Source organism: Erpetoichthys calabaricus, chromosome 2 (assembly GCF_900747795.2).
Source record: "Erpetoichthys calabaricus chromosome 2, fErpCal1.3, whole genome shotgun sequence".
Taxonomy (NCBI): domain Eukaryota; kingdom Metazoa; phylum Chordata; class Cladistia; order Polypteriformes; family Polypteridae; genus Erpetoichthys; species Erpetoichthys calabaricus.
The window spans coordinates 53,839,469-53,859,721 of record NC_041395.2 but is presented as its reverse complement, the minus strand read 5'-3'; the positions used below and the strand labels follow the sequence as shown (position 1 = coordinate 53,859,721).

The 20,253-nt window shown below is 37.2% G+C and overlaps 1 protein-coding gene across 41 annotated transcripts in view; it reads right to left on the bottom strand.

The window, feature by feature from the left end:
- Positions 1 to 20,253, bottom strand: part of ano1a (anoctamin 1, calcium activated chloride channel a) — a 380,680-nt gene that overhangs the window by 108,876 nt on the left and 251,551 nt on the right. For 10 of the 41 annotated variants that reach the window (XM_051923678.1, XM_051923676.1, XM_051923688.1 and 7 more), the window contains 5 exons: positions 18,840 to 18,891; positions 16,937 to 16,992; positions 16,657 to 16,698; positions 4,440 to 4,504; positions 752 to 886 (listed from right to left, as the gene is read on the bottom strand). The exons of 27 other annotated variants lie outside the window; for them this stretch is intronic. In XM_051923678.1, the coding sequence (XP_051779638.1) occupies positions 752 to 886; positions 4,440 to 4,504; positions 16,657 to 16,698; positions 16,937 to 16,992; positions 18,840 to 18,891 (350 nt within the window). The remainder of the gene's footprint in view (positions 1 to 751; positions 887 to 4,439; positions 4,505 to 16,656; positions 16,699 to 16,936; positions 16,993 to 18,839; positions 18,892 to 20,253) is intronic. 4 more of the 41 variants (XM_051923673.1, XM_051923677.1, XM_051923679.1 and 1 more) reach the window with 4 other exon arrangements.

Sequence of the window (20,253 nt, the reverse complement as noted above, 5' to 3'; positions counted from 1 at the left end):
GCAAGCTCCTGAGTACGCTAGGTTTGCATCTGTCCCGACTGACCAAAGCTCTTCTCTTCATGAAGCTGAAATCTACCCTGAGCTGCAAAGTAGCTTCATTACCGAAACAACAAAAGGGAATGTAACACAGAGCTTTTATTAGAATTTGAATAATATTCAGCCTGTGTTATGTATGAAAGTTTAATAATTTATTGTGAAAATTGCAATATAGTGTTAGTGCCAAGTAAGTAATGTGCACATTTGACATCAGTATATTCAAGCTACATATAAAATATGGAAAATCCAAACGTTAAGCAATGGTTGACTTCCCTATAACAAACATAAGGGTTCAACTAACAAGGGCTCACCCAGAGCCAAAGTTAGACATTGTACCCAAGCTGTGTGCATTATGTAAGGCAACCAAGCATTCCTAATCTTACTGGAAGTACTTGAAGGTCATTTTTACATTAAAAAATAGGACTCAATTGGAATAAGTAATTTCTCTCTCTTTCTAGGTATAAGACTGTAGATTAACACATTTTTACCTTTAAAGATATGATTTAGTTTGACTTTAATCAAATAAAAAGCAGAAAAATAGGTACCATAAGCCATCTTTCGCTTTGATATCATATCATGGGGTACTGGGTACATTTCAAAACCCCCTGGAACATAAGAGTGTGCTGCAGCTGAAGCATGTATAATTCGGCCTCTATTATGGATGGTATTGTTGTGCTTAAATAAAGGTAGTGTGCAATTGCTTTTAATAACTGACCTGGGTATGTCATCATCAACAGTAGCACAGCCATAGAGAAATACAATGATCCCCACCACCGATGCAGGAATGAGCATTTGTGTGTAAACTCCAAGCCAGGCAAAGTAGAGACCAATTTTTTCACCAAAATATTTCCTAGAACAAGATAAAGATAAAAAGAACTTTAAAATCATAAAGCAACTAAATCCTTGGAGGCATGGTAGCTTTTTTCTTTTAATTTTCAAAAGCCAGAACATTACAATGGCATTCTACTCAGTTAAACCAATAACAATCACTTAACTTTGAAATTAATACAAAGTAGAAAAAGAGCAAAACAAAAGTAAATTCAAGTACCACCCAAGTTTAGAAACTTAACTTTTTAATCAATTGTGCAATTAAATGAAAAACTTCTGCTGACAAACACTCTCTCAAAATTGTGCATCTAACTGTACATTTACCTAAATATTTACCTCATTCTTGCTTGTCATGGTGCTGGAGATTGATGATGTGTTACATGTAAAAGTTTCTCTTTACTTTGTACATGTGACTCTACTAATACAAACACATTCTGAAGGGTGTCCGTCTCTAAACGTTATAGTCACATGGAACCAGGCTACACTCCCACTTCTTTTCTATTGTCTGTGTATTTACCCCTTCAGTGTACTGGTTATTGACTTTCACCACACCAAAGAGCCTTTATGCTCGGCCACTATTCAGGGAGAGGATGTAAAGATGGTGCACTGCTACAAGTATTTGGGGGTCCACATTAATGACAAGCTGGTCTGGTCATGTAACATAAAGAAACTGTATAAGAAAAGGCAGAACAGACTCCATTACTGTGCATAGAGCATATTTTGGAATGCCTCTCACCTTACACTTCGAATCATAACCTTAGATCTTCAAATGAGTGTCTGCTTAGAATTCCAAGAGCTAAACTTAAATGAAGTGGTGAGGTGGCCTTCTGCTGTTATGCACATAAAATCTGGAATAGTTTAATCGATAGAAATTCTCCAGGCTAATATGGTGGAGCACTTTAAAAAACTGCTAAAAACCCATTATTTTAACTTGGCTTGCTCATAGCTACATTTTAGTGTAACCCTGATAAACTACATATACATTGAATTATCATTTATCAGGGCAATCCATACTAATCCTTACTTTCTCTGCTGTTCTTTTTCTGTTTTTTACTATGGTTGCAATCTGCACCACCACCACCTGATCAAAGCATCGTGCAGTCCCTACATTGATGGATTGAAGGCCAGAGGTCCACATGACCGTCATCGTCTAATTCTTCCACATGAAGCCTGAAAGTCATGAGGACTGATTGAGATCATTTATGTTAGGTAGAATGCCCAGTGGGGTCTGGGTGGTCTTGTGGCCTTGGAACCCCTGCAGATTTTGTTTTTTTTTCCTCCAGCCCATCTGGAGTTTTTTTTGTGTTTGTTGTTTTTTTTTCTGCTCTCCCAGACATCAGACCTTACTTTATCCTTTTTATTTAGTATTGCCTAATGTTATTTTTATTTTTTATAAACTTGCCTTTCTTCATCTTGTAAAGCACTTCGAGCTACACCACTTGTATGAAAATGTGTATAAATAAATGTTGTTGTAGTGGTATCCTATACATAATCTACATTCTTCTATACTGTAACGTGCTAGGCCAGTAACACCATTTCAAGAGAGGCCCACCAAATCAGTTAATTAAAAGGGTAGACTCAGTTATGGGATGCACTTTCAAACCCTTGCTGCAGGTAGTAAGGGAGGAGATGATGAAAACAAAGCCGAGTGCCATTATGAATAATGCCACACATCCTCTCTCCGACAAACATCGAGAATTTTTCAGCCTACAAATTATTATCTAGTGTGGAGAAACGCTACTGGGACTCCTTTATACCAACGGCCTTACATCTTCAGAATACCTCATTGTGACTGTGTACCGCCTTTTTATCTTTAGCTTTTTTTTATCTTTTTATTGTACAGCTTATCAAGAACAGAATTTCTTTGTATTCTGAAGGTCTCGATTTGGTAGTGATGGGTGATGTTTGATGCTACTTAAAGAACAGAATTAAACATTTTGTTTCATTCACAGTATAAACTGGTTCTAATGTGGAGATTAGTTGGAGCAAATACCAGGAGTGAAACTGGAGACCAGTGCCATACACCATAAATAGTGACAGTTTTGTTGAATTGCTTTTAAAATCAGTAAAAAGTGTGTGTGTGTGTGTGTGGGAGGGTTATCAAAGAGAACATTTTTTTTTAAATGGGAATAGTTCTTTTAATACCCAATTAAGTAAAAGCAACATTCTGAGACAATGGCCTCACATTAGCCTAGTATAATTTATAATCATATGCAAATAATAATGTAGTAATCAAAAAAAAGAAAAAAAAAACACTGAACACAAGGTGAAACTGACCAAATCCACCTAAACATTACAAAAAATAATAATAATAATAAAAAAAAACTGAAGCAGCATAGGCTTAAAGAAAATGAATTGAAAGGCAATCTCCAAAAAAAATTTGTGCTACTTAAGAATTAATACAATTTAAAATTGGACATCAACACACAACTATAAGCTTAGACTTCCTAAAATCTACTGAAAGCTACATCTCATTTAGGACATGTCCTGTCAGACTCCACATTTGGTTTTGCTGCTTTGACGCAGACAGTACTGGGTTTTTTAAAAATGCTTTTAGAAGGCCTTGCGACCTTGTGATAGACTCTCATTCTTCTCTTACCCTTTTCTGAATTATGACAGAGGGAACACCCATCTTCAGTGTTTATTGCCAACTAATAAAATTAAGTTAACTGGAAGAAACCACCCTCTACGTACTTCACATTACCTTGTGGGTGTGAAGTACTATCTGAAACTACAAATAAAGTGTTTACTCAGCAGGGCTATCTGCTCTACTGGATGTGTCATCCTTTCCAATCCCAGTGTGATCTTAAACTGTACACCTTTCTCTTCCGCCTTCTGGTGTCTAAACTGCCAAGTTAGAGTAGACTAAAAGGGCGAAAAATTAAATACGGCATACATTACAATATCTGCGGTGGGTTGGCACCCTGCCCGGGATTTGTTCCTGTCTTGTGCCCTGTGTTGGCTGGGATTGGCTCCAGCAGACCCCCGTGACCCTGTAGTTAGGATTCATCGGGCTGCAAACTGGATGGATGGATACATTACAATATATTATGGGAGTTCAGTTTTCAAAAACAAGAAGTATAATTTGCAGTGTGCTTCTGTAAACTTGTTGGCTGAGGAAATCATAAAAGGAAGTTTACATATTACACAAGGTAATTAAAAACTACTACATGCAGTATGTATTGCCAAGCTCCAATTGGTAGTTATGACCAGCATGTTGAGTTAAAAAAAAAAAAAAATCTTTCAGAAAGGACTACAAGTCTGACATTTACAAAATATGAAGGGCAAAAATGGAAACAGATATATTGCAACTTCTTTATATTATCCTACATGAACACAAATTTGATCAAATTGCAGGAAAACGTGTATATCTAAGTTGTAGTTTTGTCATCAGACAATATAGAACAATTACGTGGTATATAAGAACTATAATAAATTAGAGCCCTGGTTGTTTCAACCCACAAAAAATAATAAACCTTTATACGTTTAGAAGTGCTTTCTCAGTCAGCAATGATTTCAAACCATCATGCTCCTGGCCTCTGAAATCATAAAATGATAAACAGACAGTATCCTACCTGACAAGATTAATGGGCTGGTACTTGTAAAACACACTGTAACTTGCCCATTCTTCCCAAAGGACCTAGAGAGACAAACAGCAGTATGCATATTAAGGCATTAAAATACACTTCTGCTGCTCTAATAGGTGAACAAATATAAGAAACTCTTTATAAGACCATCTGCATTTTTTACTTTTTTGCATATTAATCCAGTGATGGTATTGTATTAACTGAACAATATCGTGCAGCAGTGCCACCAAAAGCATGCCTTTATGAATGTATGCTTTTATACTTTATATAGAGTCAGGAAATGTTTATCATTTGTGTGAGGTACATTAAAATATACAACATTCAACTTTATTGGTGGGTGAAATTTTAAGAAATGTATTTTAAAATTTATTAAGTGCACTAAAGTATGAAATAATATTCTTCACAAACTGTTCTTTATCCCAACATCTATTGAATCATCCTGGCATTATTCTATTCAAACAAAAGCAAATAAATAATCTTTAATAACCAATGCACTCTTTAAAAAAAGATGCAGATTAAGCTTAGCAGTTCACATGGCAGTTGGGCTAGCACCAGAGCTTCTCGTGGTAATGTGATCACCGTGGATTTCTATGATGAAACTTGAGCTCTTGCAAATGCTTCAATTTCGATTATGGCATCACAGCAGAAATGTGTCCCTCTCTTCAAACATCTACACATTACAGCTGCTGGAGTTTAGAGTTTTTAAGTACTTGATTTAATGTTTTACTTTACTGTACATAAATACTAACTTTATCTTTGTATACACACATATTGTACATACATGCACATAAACTATATTCACAAGAGAGCTACTTTAACAATGTTCAGATACTTATTGTGCCATTTCTAGTGCATAGATGGTGCACGTCTGACTGAGACTGTGGTGTGAGCAGTCAACACTTCAGTATCATTTCAGTATAAGAATGCACTTTGAATTACTAACAGTCTATAAATATTTTATCAATTATTCTTGGAACAGTAATTAAAAGATTTTTAAAAGTCTAACATAATGCAAAACTGCAATAACCTACCATACCAAAATGTTTATATTACATTTTATAACATGCATCATATCCAAAACTGTTAAATATTAGTAATTTACCTATAATAGTTTGTCCTTAAAATATATATACAAATTTAAAGATATTAAAAAGAATGTAATAAACTATATTGACATTATATAAATGCCATATTTTCAGTTATTTTATCCACTAGCAGAAAAAAATATTATTGCATGTTTATGGTTTACCTATGTATGACCAAAACATGTCATGTCCCCTAAATTAAAGGCAGACCTAAAGTATCCTAAACAGACGACTACTCAACCTTTTCTTGTGTGCTGGCCAGGTGGTGTCAGAGATGTGGCAGCTGAGCAAAGTTTTATAGTCCACCATAGCAGAAGAAACATGAAAGCAAAATGCGATCAACTGTAGGATTCAGTCATGCATAGGAGACAAAACGGGGGACTGGAGATTTATTGTAGTTACCGGGGTAGATATGCGGTACGTGAATTTTTATTCATGAGCCAGATCCATGGTAACCGATATACAGTATATACAGATAGGAAAAAATAAGTACTGGCTTAGCATTAATAAGCTATGTTTTTTATGAATCACATAGGGTGCATTACTTGAAAATATAAACTGATTCTGAACACAGCAATAGTGGGCACGGTTTGCATCTGGGATGCCTGCGCTTTATTTTGGCACTATTTCATGGTTATAAAATGTTATAATTTCTAATCAATATACCGAATTATATTCTTATACCTACATAAATTCATGCTTTTTTCAGGAACGAGTTGCATAAATAAGGAACTAATTGTATAATTAACCGAGATAAAATGCATACTATAAAAAAGTTTTTTGTAACTTGATATACAATTGGGGCAGCACGGTGGCGCAGTGGTAGCGCTGCTGCCTTGCAGTTAGGAGACCCGGGTTCGCTTCCCGGGTCCACCCTGCATGGAGTTTGCATGTTCTCCCCGTGTCTGCGTGGGTTTCCTCCCACAGTCCAAAGACATGCAGGTTGGGTGGATTGGTGATTCTAAATTGGCCCTAGTGTGTGCTTGGTGTGTGGGTGTGTTTGTGTGTGTCCTGCGGTGGGTTGGCATCCTGCCCGGGATTGGTTCCCTGCCTTGTGCCCTGTGTTGGCTGGGATTGGCTCCAGCAGACCCCCCGTGACCCTGTGTTTGGATTCAGCGGGTTGGAAAATGGATGGATGGATATACAATTTGGCAAAATGATAATGTATTATTGCTAGTATCCTGATTAATATAATATTTATACACTGTTAATACCTGATTACTAAATTTAAAGTGTAAGCAGCATTAGAGCAGTTCAGCATTATCCTGGTTAAATCCCCTCTACTGAATAGATTAGGAAACAGTCTCCTTGTCCTTATCCAACTGTCAGTGAAGACAAAATGTCACACAAATGATTAAAATCTGCTAAAATCAGGATTGACAACCCTGAATCTGAGACATGGCTTCCAGTTTGCTCACCTGTCCACACATTACTTATATTAAATGTGTAGAAATAAATCTTATTAAATAGAAGCCACATAATTAAACCTAATATGTTAAAACTAACTCACAGAGTAAATCTGGCTAGCAATAAATGATTACTTTCGGTGTAAAAGGGAAGAACGTATACTGTTCATAAAGTGAGCCTAAAGCTGAAGGAAAATTGTAGGAATCACCCTATAGAAGCAGAAGACTGTTGTCTTTCTATCAATAACTTTTACTTTACAAGCCTCCACTAATAACATGAGAAATTACAAATACTTCACAGAACAGATATGAGCATACTACATTATCAAATACACATGCTAATCCAAAACAGAAGACATCCTGAAAGATATTAACAACATCAATAGATGTCCTAGAAATCAAAATCTTTTAAAATACAAGAAAAAAAAAAGGGAAATATGGCACACATGAAGCAAAAAAAGATATGAAATACTGAAAGATTTGGAGAAGAGGTTTCACAGTCAGTCAGTCAGGTAGGTAGGTAGGTAGGTAGGTAGGTAGGTAGGTAGGTAGGTAGGTAGGTAGGTAGGTAGGTAGGTAGGTAGGTAGGTAGGTAGGTAGGTAGGTAGATAGATAGATAGATAGATAGATAGATAGATAGGATACTTTATTAATCCCAATGGGAAATTCACAAAGAGAAGAATAAGGACTGGCAAAACTTGATTGGCATCAACAAAACAGACAAAGAACAGGTAAATGCTCCTTCAGGGTTGGAAAGTCAAGACAACTGAACCTTAATTAAAAGAAAAAAGCCAGAATGAGAATTAGTGAGAGTGGCATCAGAGTGTTTTTAGACAGCGAAGCAGTCCATCAGGACATTTAAAATGCCGTAAGTTCTGAGCAGTACCAGCGAGTGTTCTGGAGTGTAGATGATCAAGCTGAGGGGTAGTCAAACCTGAAGCAGTGCACAGAAAACACGTTAAGATAGTATCCATTACAAATGGCGTTATAAAATAGCAGCATTTTCATTTATACTTCTTAGTATTTTCTTTATAAAAAAATAAAAACAATAACTGTTTAAAAATGGGTAGATTTTGTTTATTTAAGACTTAACAGTCACTCATTGTGAACTTGAGTTGACCAAGAGGACACAGTGGCTTATTCTTGAAGTGAACCGATTCTCTTACAATAAGTGCAGACAAAGTTGTTCAAATAAAGCAGGCGATACCAGCAGGCTGTGAGCATGGACAATTCATAAAGAGGATAGAGAAAAAGTTAAAGGTGCTCGTATGTCTGAATGTGGCACGTGAACGGGCACCAGAAATGCCAGCATGAATGAATTACAAGAACTAATGCTCCCAGGGGTACAATTTACATCAGTATTTTGGATGTACAGATAATAAGCTACCGCCAATGAAATGGTTAAATAGACAACTGATGATGGAGTGTCTGACTTACAGAGTAACAGGCATGCTATAATCGGTCACCTAATAACTAACATTTAAGAATAAATGCAATGTTGAAAAAGGCATAGCAGAATGCAACACATACGGCAACTTATTGTGAATGTGAATGTGCTGCAGAAAACAAGGTTTGACTTCAGTGGTCTAAGATAAAAGAAACCCTGCATGACTGGTGAGGGGGGAACAAAATACTGGGTTTAGCAAATAATGTTTTTTGCTGATTCATGCTGATGGTAAAACAAAATATTGGAAAAGGAAAAAAGAAAACATGATTACATTATGCCAGGTGTCAACAGGTATGAGGCAGGCTGCTGCTGCAGTGGTCATGGGATGTTATTTATGTCACCATGGGGTCCTTTTATACAAACACAGTTGACAGTCTGTGTAATGAGGTGGAACGATCTGTTGGGAGCGTAGATCTACCACTAGCTAATTTGAAACGACGTGGATTAGGCAACTGATATCATGTTGAGTTCTAAGCTCAAGGCTTTTTCTAAGGGAAACCAGGGAACCAACATGCTGTTAGGTAGCTGCAGTTAATAAGGTGGCCACAGGGTGTAAAGTTATGCCAGTTATATAGAATCCATGACAAATTAGTTATCAAGGTCCTTAACCTGCAACTGCTGAGCGCTTTGAGTAGTGAGAAAAGCGCTATATAAATGCAAAGTATTATTATTATTATTATTATTATTATCTGTCAAACAAGCCATCTTTCAAAAGTATATACAGAAATGGGACTGAAAACATTTGTCTAAACTATTCAATTGGTATAAGAAATGACAACTAATGACAGTTACACATAATTTGTGTAAAACAGCAAAACACAAAAATTCAAAATGCATTTTAATAATAAAATAAAAAAATAAAAAAGTGGTTTTCTAAGGGTTAAAACAGCAACTGGGTGCCTGCCACTATGATTTAAGTGTGTGAAATTGAGCTCTCTTATTAAAGTTTTAAATGACTAATGAGATGATGGTTTGCCTTAAAACTTGAATTATACTGCCACATTCTCAAATTCACTTAATCCAATTCAGGGTTGTGCTGCTATCCCAGCAGTAGAGGCCACAAATTATCTACTTTTACAGGGTGTCAAGTCCACACACACACACACACACACACACACACACACACACACACACACTGTGGGTCAACTTTGAATTGCCAGCTAACCTAAGGCACATCTCTGGGATGTGAGAGGAAATTCAGAGTACCTGGAGAAATACCTAAGTAGGAATAAAGAGAATGTGCAAACTACATACAAACAATTATTAGGGTTTATGAAATTTGCAAATCATTGCACTCCATTTTCATTTACATTTTACACAGCATCTCAACATTCAGAGCTTAAAGCGTTAATATTCCAAATGACAAGTCTTACAGGATTTATCTGGAATGTGCACGCAAACTGTTTGGCCAACTGTCATTTGTCTCATAGTTAAGCATTCTTTTTAGCTCTTTAAGCCAATGTTTGTGCTGCTCCTTACACATAACAATGAACATGAATATTGTTGGCAAATATTTCCGCTTAAGAGGATGACAGATCATTTGTCTATTGACTGAATTCAACTGCGGTTGAGGTATATGATTTATTATGATTTAATAAATATTGATTACATTATGATTTAATAAATAGTGTTAGTGCCAGGTTAGATTTTGGTTTCCTATGAGCCTTAACTGGACAGAGATGGAGGACTAACAGATGAGTGAACTTAATAGAACATTTGAGTAGCTGGTAAACTGTTATATACAAAACGGCACATACAGTAGATGATCTGCAATACCATGCATTTGTTAAAGTCATTTATAAAAGCGCACATATTGAAAACACAGCGGTGGGTCTGTAGTCACACTTCCTTCATAAGTTGCACACTGCCACACACTTTGTTTCTATAGAAGCTAAAGTTCATGAACATTCGATACTTGTACAAAAATGTCTCTTGATGGTAGCGGACTGATCTTTTCACTGTTTATAGATCAGACACATGACAGTCAAACAAGAGGCGACCATTGTGCTCATACAGTCCACTTGTTCACATTTATTTTTAATAATACTGGTTAAGGCATAGTCACCTCAAGACACTCTAAACCTTGTATTGGGGGGTGGGAATTCGGTCAGAGAATATGCTTGCAAGACTCTCACTGTGTTTTAGCACCTTGTCACAAGCCCATGCCTAAATAAAATAACTGAAAGACAAATTAAGACAACTAAATTTGCTTTTCTGCTGTGAAAAAGCAATTTCACGATTAAGTTGTGGAAAGAATTGCAGAAGTAAACAGGGAAAATAAAATAAAAAAAGCATGTATGGCAATGGTGAGCATTAAGACTATATTCAGACAGGCATGTGAAAGAACTTCTGAATTTTTCCAAGTATACTGTAGATGCCACAAGTAGCTAGAAATATTCTAGAGCAATTTTGGTCCATGTTGACTTGAGAGCACCATATAGTTCCTGCAGATTTTTTGGCCACACATTCAAGCTTCCAAATCCACTGTTCTACCTCATGACAGATACAAAATTGAGATTTGGGGACTGTGACGGCCATTGGAATATACAGTCACTGTCAAATGTGTTGAAGGACTTTGAGATCACGTGTGCTTTGTGACATAGTGCACTACCAAGCTGTTAGTATCTATCTGAAAAAAGGATTAAGCTCTATCATCTGTTGCATTCAAATGAAGATCAGTAGGATATTTTTTGAGGCCTACTAGGTGCCAAGAAAGCATTCTCACAACATGTCACTACTGCCAACATCATCTCTACTGAAGGCACAAAGTATAGTCAACCCATAATGACCTAATCATAGTTTACAAGTTAGAGGGTTATATAGTCTATTATCAGGTGAACTACTATCTTAACACAGAATTTCTGTCTTCCTTAACTTAGTTTCCAGCTGCAACATACAGATATGAGTCTTATCACACTAGGTGACATTTTTCCAACCTTGACCTTTCTGGTTTTAGTGGTCTACACCGACTATGGCCTCATCTACCCATTCTTAGCTGACTGAAGTAGAAACCAGCACGGTCTTCTGCTGTTCTTTTCCATTAACTTTAATATCTGATGTGCTATACATTCAGAGACTCCATCCTTTACACCACCGTTATACGATACATACTGCCTTTCTGTTAGCTTGAACTAATCTTGCCATTCTCATTCTCTTTTTACCATAGAACTACTGGCTACTGGTTGTAAGCTCCGAAATCCCGGGAGTTCAGCTCTTTTTGAGATGTTTGAACCACCTCGTCTGGCATCAACAATCATACTACAGTCAAAGCCACTTACATCACGCGTGTCTTGTCCATTTGGAGGCGAGGTCACATGACAACCAAAACACTTAACCAAGTATGCATGCCATATATTAAGCATCAGCTATGTGATGGACTGAAGGAACATATAAATCGCTCTTAACAAGCAAGCGCTCCTAAAAGTGGTCACTGAGTGTATACCTATATTTCTTTTGATATACAATTTTTGTTAATATTTGTTGTTCTTTTGGCAATTAGTATAAACTGCTCTAGTAGTTAGGGGCTTTATACTAATAAATTGAAGCTGAAACTTTGCAATTAGCCATGTTAAAATGTAATAATATATGCATGAACAAAAAGACTACTATAAATCAACTATTAAAATACCAGAAAACAACTATTGAATTACTAAATCTACTTCTGTCCCTCCATTGGTTTTCTAAATGCGCTTGTTCCTGCTAGGAAGACATTAAAATATGTTCAGATTTACTTTATTTTTTTTTCCTGCATTAATATTAGTAGTAGTGGTGTCAAACACATAAAGCAACTTCACGTAAGCCCTTTAACAGAAAAAAATCAAAAAAGTAAAAACAAAGATTTTAATACTCACTATGGGTGCTATATTGTATCATTTTTATTTAACAAATCCTAGTTTTGAACATTCAGATTTTGCTTTGAATAATTTTTGAGCATTATTCTGCACATTTTTCATAGCCACTGCCATATTGTTGCCAGCAATGGCTCCCGTTACTAGTCCCACAAGCCAGTGAATGAGTGGTGTTTGAGGTCTCTGAATGGTCAGTACAAAAGATGGCAGAATGCCCAGCCTCATGCCTAGACTTTTGATTATAAATAAAATCACAGTAGTGACAGTTGCAACAAAACACCATAAGGTATAATTAGGCAACATCTTCATTTGAATTCTGGCTTTGCATTTAGTTTAGTATCTAGGATTTTGGTAAAGAAATTATTCTGGCTGTGTGTAACAGACCCATATATAATGGTTCATCTTCTGTTTTGACCCTAAAGAAGCAGGTATTTAGTCTCTTATGTTAATTATTTCACAGGTCACTTACTTCAAAATGGACAAGTTAACAGTAGCAGGGCAAATCCTAACAACGTATACAGGGCCAATTCAGATTTGCCAGACCAAGATTTCTATGAGACATCAGCACTATACAAAATTGTATGGGTATATGTGAAGTATTTATTGCATACTTGTAAGAGCCACAATTACCACTCTTTGCAAAGAGGTATAGCAGATGATCATCTTCTTGTAAAATACATTTATTTTTCTGGTACAGTATGTTTCTGAACTAAATAAGCCTCGGTTTGTCATCTGACACACTCGTGTCCTTTCCCCACTGAGTATTCACTGGTACCATGATATGCACCAAATCCAACAACACTGAAATAAGTGGGTTAGAAAGTATGCTGTTAGAGAAGTTACAGAGTTCACCTCATCTGGTGTCTAATTTCTCTTATTTATGTATTCTAATGTCTGACACCTCAGTGTGGAAAAATTCATGCAGTGCAAATTTTCAAGCATTTAAGTGGTAGAAAAAAATATTGTTGAAGATATTGTTCTCCTCACTGATGGTTGCTCATTAAAATGACAAATAGTGCTAAAATGCTGAACTAAGCTATACACTGTATTTAAAAATATATGTACTCTATAATTTATATGGCCATACATTTCTGTTTTAATAAGCAAAGTATGAAGTAAAAACCTTTAAAGAATTCCTTTAAATTAACATTCCAAAAATAAGTAGCAATTCATAAAGTATAAACATACATAATTTTAATCTATATTATATAAATGTGAAATAAGATAGCTTGGTGCACTTTAGTACCGTAAATGCTACAGTTCCTGTTTAAAAAGAAGGTGATGATGTCAAGAAGACAAGACACAGGAACAGTGAAGTCTTATTTTTGCACTTTCAGCGTTCCAAGTTTCACAGGAGCGTTTAACTTGGCAGGACTTGCTCTTAGCCCAAATGGTGTCATTCACATAAGCAGAAAATCAAAATGAAGAAACGCAGAAGCTGCGGACTTCCTTTGCATGTCTTTCCTCAACCACAGTAAGGCTGGGTAGACAAGTCGATCTAAAATATTTGTATGCAATAGGCAGTGTAAAACACCTTCATTGTTAGCTACATTTCCTGATGCACTTCAGATGGCTTATGGCACTTTATAAACAACAATTAAAATGGTTGTGCCGTTACATTCTCTCATTTTCAATGTTTTGTAAAGTTGATATGCTATTTACAACAGGACTGAATGGACATGAGGCAGCGACTGCAGCTTTGTATATCTCGTGTGTAACATCTGCTGCACCTGTGTGTGGGCACATTGGTTTTCAAAACACTGTGAGGCATCCTGAAAAACCGAAATACCACCATTGGAAACCAACCAACCAACCACATGTTTGGGGAAGAAAAGCACACTTCTCGTTCATTAAAAAATAGTTCCATTCTCTAATGATTTACATAATGTTTTAAAAACGTACTACTACTTAAAAGTTAAACGTAAAAACGAAACAAAGAAGAGGTCATAGTTTCATAGTTGTATTAGGCATTTACTCAACATATACCTCAAATCTGAATGCGTAAGCAAATACATACAAATACAGAACCAGCAGTTCTATGCTCAGAATTGCCATCCCTTTTATGACTCATTTCTCCTATTTAAAACAAACACAAACTATTATTTTCCATCTATGTATTCATTATAAAAAGCACTTACTCCAGGTCTGGGTAGGGGCAGGGGGGGATAGCACAATAGAGAATTACCGTCAATCACAAGACTTAAAATAGCAAGTTAAGGAAATGTGCATAAATGAGACTTAAGATCTATGCCTTCAAGTGACTTGATCAATCTGTCTTAACATTAAAACTTCTGTCCTACTTTCTGTAACAGAAGCCTGCACTTCTTCCATTAACTGGCAGCACATTTGCCCATTTCAAGTATAAATCACAGAGAGGATAGCAGCAGAGTCCATAGACCCAAGAAGGTCTCTGCATAGAGAAGAAGCAACTACTCTGTGTCTATGCTGTAGAAATCAGCGGACAAATATAATCAGAACACCAACTTGTCCAGGTAGTCATGCACTTCGTTATCACTATTAAAAAAGTGATAATGGTCCCCAAAACAAGGGACCCTCATCTTGTAAATAACCTGCTTCCTAATACAACCACCCTGGTCAATTTGATACTTGTATATAGGGGGGGCGGTGAAGGAGTAAGTAAGTCAACCACCCCCCCCTAATATATATACATATATTTATTCATGGCATTCGTAGTCTGAATCACAATCTGATTGTATGGGTGGTTTCCTACCAGGTAACGCTTGTGGTTGGTCAGCAAGTCGGCTAACATCTGCCATGGTGCCCTCTTTCAGTTGTGAGAAGCAGATCATAGAATGGTTGAAATAGTTTTACTGTCAAATAATGCAAAGAGTACGAGACACGTGTTTCGCCCTAATTCTGGGCTCATCAGGCGTACACACTCACTGCATTCCCAAGTGTTACCTGGTAGGTAACCACGCATACAATCAGATTGTGATTCAGACTACAAATGCCATGAATGTAATTACCCCGATCTACATGCTGTCAAATGAACGAATGACACGCCGTGGTGCAACGTTAGGGGCTTCACCTCTAGCGCTGATGTTCGAGTTTCGATTCCCGAGAGGGAATGCAGTGAGTGTGTACACCTGATGAGCCCAGAATTAGGGCGAAACACGCGTCGCGTACTCTTTGCATTATTTGACAGTAAACTATTTCAACCATATTATATACACACACTGTATATACAGTATATACATACCTACCAGTAACGGCACACTGCATGAATCCATTTGACTTGAGCATTCCTAGTTTTCATTCTCTTTCTCTGTAGTTTAGCATTCTTTTGCTCAGAGGTTGATGCGAATGCTGCTTCCCGAGCAGCTCATCTTTTCTCCACCCTAGCGGCCTACTACTTCTGTTCTTTCGTCAGCATATTTTCACATTAAAACTAATTAAGTCAGTTTTTGTGTTGCAATTACTTAGTATGTGTTCCTTAATTTTTCACTTAAGCTGGCACTTAAGTGTTCAATCTGCCTCAAGAATGATTTAAAATATGAAGAGGTAGGAGAAGTGATGGCGAAGGTGAATAGGGATGAGAATGGCACCCGTACGCATGTGCCGCAGGGCTGCCCTGCGGGCCACTGCCAATAGTTGATTCTACAATAAAATACAATAAAAATAAAAAGAGGAATAACCTTGGAGGTCAATCATCACCCCCAAAAGCGGATAGTAGACGTCACGTAGTATATGTTTACCAAACTTCAGGCCAATAGTTCAAAAGGTTTGAGAGCTACAAGTGATTTAAAATCCTGGACAGACAAACAGCCAGCCACGGTAGCGTATTATATATAAAGATTATGTAAGGTGCGTTATATTTTCAGTGTGGTTATCACACAGACTCTTGGGGTGGTGTCACATCTTGCATATTGTGCTATCAATTTCAAATTCCACTATTGCAATATTTAAAAGTCTAACAAGACAAGACAAATTAATAGCACTTGATCCTTGGCAACAGCTTCAATCATTCATTAAGCAGTAGTTGGACTTGTCAAAAATTTGTATAAAACAGTAAATCTTGCACTCCTCATAAAGTCCTGCAAAAAACTCATATGAAAGTGATTTTGTAGGCTACAGAAATCCCTTTCTTTGAAGCAATTAATCTATGTTATTATCCCACCAAAATGAACACATGCAGTAGAAGAACAAAGCAAATATTATTCTAGTCACACTGTAGCTGAATATAAAGGTGCACGATGAGCAATGGAAATACACAAAACCTTATTTTAGAGGGCTTTGATTTATTTTTTTTTTTTAAAGAAAGTCTTTTATGTTTTTTTATATGAAATGATCTTTTCAGCATGGAGTCCAAACAATCATTTAATTAAAAGAATATGTAAGCAGAAGTGAATCCTGGCAAACTAAACACTTAAACATGAATGAGGTGACTGTTTACCTTACCTTTCTGTCATTTTGTTCTGTATCATCTCCTTCACAGTCACCCTGTAGATGACAAGCCGGTTAATTTTACTAAGTTAAATAGAAATTAACCACATATGAGAAGAAATAATGTAGAAGCAAACAATACTGGACACTAGATCTGTTTTATCAAGAATGTTACTGTATCGCGTTAATATTAGGAATACAAAATTATTTAAAAGAAGGCATAAAAACCACTCGTCTGTATGGACACGTTACACCAATGCAAATTTAACAGTGTCGGTACAAAAATGCAACTTACATCATGTAAGGGATACGCTGCAGTATAAACACCATTGGCAAGAAGGCTGGTAATCCCTAAAAAAAAAAAATTGATATTTAAAAAAAAAAAAAAAAAATTACAAATGCAGAACTGCTTTCCTATAATAAAGCAAAGACAAATCATTAGCTGCATCTAAAACATTATAGCAGGGGTCTCAAACTCCTGGACAGCCATGGTAGCCATAGGTTTTTTGTTAATCTTTTAATTATAAGCTAATTATTGAGGGCAAAGAGCAGACCTTTTGTTGGCTAAATTCTGCTCTTTTCTTTTGAAGATTAAAAAAACCCTTCATTTCTGCCTTTTTCCATTTGTTATTATTTCAACAGTAAGCTGTAGGTAAAAACAGAAGTGATCCACAGAACATCTGAAGGATATTCACAGAAATCATTCATTGCATTTATATAGCATTTTTCTCAGTATTCAAAGCCCATTACAAAGAGAGTGGGGAGCCTCTTCACCTAGCACGAATGTGTAGCACCCACTTGGATGATGCGATGGCAGCCGTTTTTGTGCCAGTATCCTCCCCACACATTACATATTAGGGGGTGACAGAGATAGTAACCAATTAGAGACAGGGGGTATTTAGGTGGGCAGAATAGACAAGGCTATTATAGGTAGTTTAACCAGGACATTGGGGAAACTCCCTACACTTTTCAAAGGATACCCAGGGATCTTTATTTAGCACAACGGTTTTAGGCCTCAAGTGAAGGATAGTGCCACGTTTTACAGCACAGTGCCCTCATCACTGCACTGCAACATTGGGATCCACACACAGACCACAGGGTTGGTGCCCTCTGATCGCCTTACTAACCTCTTTATGCAGCAGCCCAACTTTTCCTAGATAGTCGTCCATCCAAGTACAGGCCAGGCACAAACATGCTTAGCTTCAGTTGGATTACCTGCTCTGAAGTGCATGTGGTAAAGTCTACAATATTATAAAATGTATGGTGTTGGAGAACATACCATTCTCAAACCTCCATAATCCAATTCAAGGTCATAAATGGCACTGAATCAATCACAGCATTAGCAAACACAAAGCAAGAATTACTCTTGCCCAGGGCACTAGTCCATTGCAGTGCATACTCACAGGGTTGAATCAGGAAGTTCAGAGAAACCAGAAGATACTCAGACAGACATGAGAAGAATGTGGAAACTCCACACCGACAATGTGTGGGCGCGGAGCTTGAACCAGCGTTGAATCTGGACGCACTGGTGTGCTTTGGTTAGATATGCCTGCTACACATTCCCTGTCTCTAACCATTAGCTTACTCAGTCAGACCTCACCCTATATCAGAGTTAGGGAGCGTCAAGTTGTGTTTAGTCAAGCAGTATCCTAATTTAGACTAGAAATTGTTCCCATTTATCTATAAAGTGAGTAAAAAGATGGGGGCAAGCAATCAGATTCCTGTAAACTTTGTTCAGACTGGCCTGTTCAGAAGAAGCAAAAATATAACAAAACAAACAACAGATTCACTGAGGCCAGAAAACTTGGAGCATAGCCATGAATCTCACTTTCTTCTAAAATAATAAAGATACAAAGGCTATCCAAAAAAAACCCCCCCAAAACTCCCAATAGCATCCATATGACAAATACTACACGTTAAACACCAAAATGTGCTCTTTATGCTTTTCAGAGAACTTCAGGACAACTGCTCTTAACACACTTAATTATTTACTCAACTAATTACTCCACCTTTTAACTCACCATATGAAAGAGGTAACCCTCACAGTTATCTATGGTGATACATTACTTCTATAAAGAAAGCCGCGCTGGTTAACATAGTGAAAAGTAAATCTGAGGCTACTTGTGTGTTTCCCTTCTGGTATTCCATTCCTTTCATGATCTCAGCTCAGAGACAAAGTTTCATTAAAGGTGTCTTACCCATGCTGTATTTCGCTTTAGTACAAGTTATCCTCTTCAATATTTCATAAACCTAACAGAGACAAGAAAAAGAAGTTGTAAGTATTCACAGGACACACTATCCTTTTCGTCTCAAGCTGATCCTTGTATGAACTAATCAGACAGTCTCATGTCAAATGGCTCTTATGTCAGCACCCATTTTAACCTTTTCTCAAATGCAATGTATAAAAAATGTTATATATAACCTTTCTAATGGCTCATCATGATACAAAATTGTATTAGACACATTCAAGATATGCATGGCTGAACTAGTCAACAGACTAAATGATCTAAACACGTTTCAGGAACAAATTAAAAAAAAAAAAAAATCACATTCTATATATGTTTCTATCCTGGGCCCGTCACAAATGTACAGTATCTCACAAAAGTGAGTACACCCCTCACATTTGTGTAAATATTTTATAACACTGGAGATATGACACTTTGATACAATGTAAAGTAGTCAGTGTACAGCGTGTATAACAGTATAAATTTGCTGTCCCCTCAAATTAACTCAACACACAGCCATTAATGTCTAAATCGCTGGCAACAAAAGCGAGTATACCCCTAAGTGAAAAATGTCCAAATTGTGCCCAAAGTGTCAATATTTTGTGTGGCCACCATTATTTTCCAACACTGCCTTAACACTCTTCGACATGGAGTTCACTACAGCTTCACAGGTTGCCACTGGAATCCTCTTCCACTCCTCCATGATGACATCACAGAGCTGGTGGATGTTAGAGACCTTGCGCTCCTCCACCTTTCATTTGAGGATGCCCCACAGATGCTCAATAGGGTTTAGGTCTGGAGACATGCTTGATCAGTCCAGCACCTTTACCCTCAGTTTCTTTAGCAAGGTAGCGGTTGTCTTGGAGGTGTGTTTGGGGTTGTTATGTTGGAATACTGCCCTGTGGCCCAGTTTCCAAAGGGAGGGGATCATGCTCTGCTTCAGTATGTCACAGTACATGTTAACTGTAGCTCCCCAGTGCTAGCAGCACTCATGCAGCCCCAAACCATGACACTCCCACCACCATGCTTGACTGTAGGCAAGACACACTTGTCTTTGTTCTCCTTACCTGGTTGCGGCCACACACATTTGGTTCAGATGGTGTCAAGCAAGTTTATCTTGGTCTCATCAGACCACAGGACATGGTTCCAGTAATCCATGTCTTTAGTCTGCTTGTCTTCAGCAAACTGTTTGCAGGCTTTCTTGTGCATCATCTTTAGAAGAGGCTTCCTTTTGGGACGACAGCCATGCAGACCAATTTGATGCAGTGTGCAGCGTATGGTCTGAGCACTGACAGGCTGACCCCCCACCCCTCCAACCTCTGCTGCAATGCTGGCAGCAATCATACGTCTATTTTCAAAAGACAACCTCTGCATATGACGCTGGGCA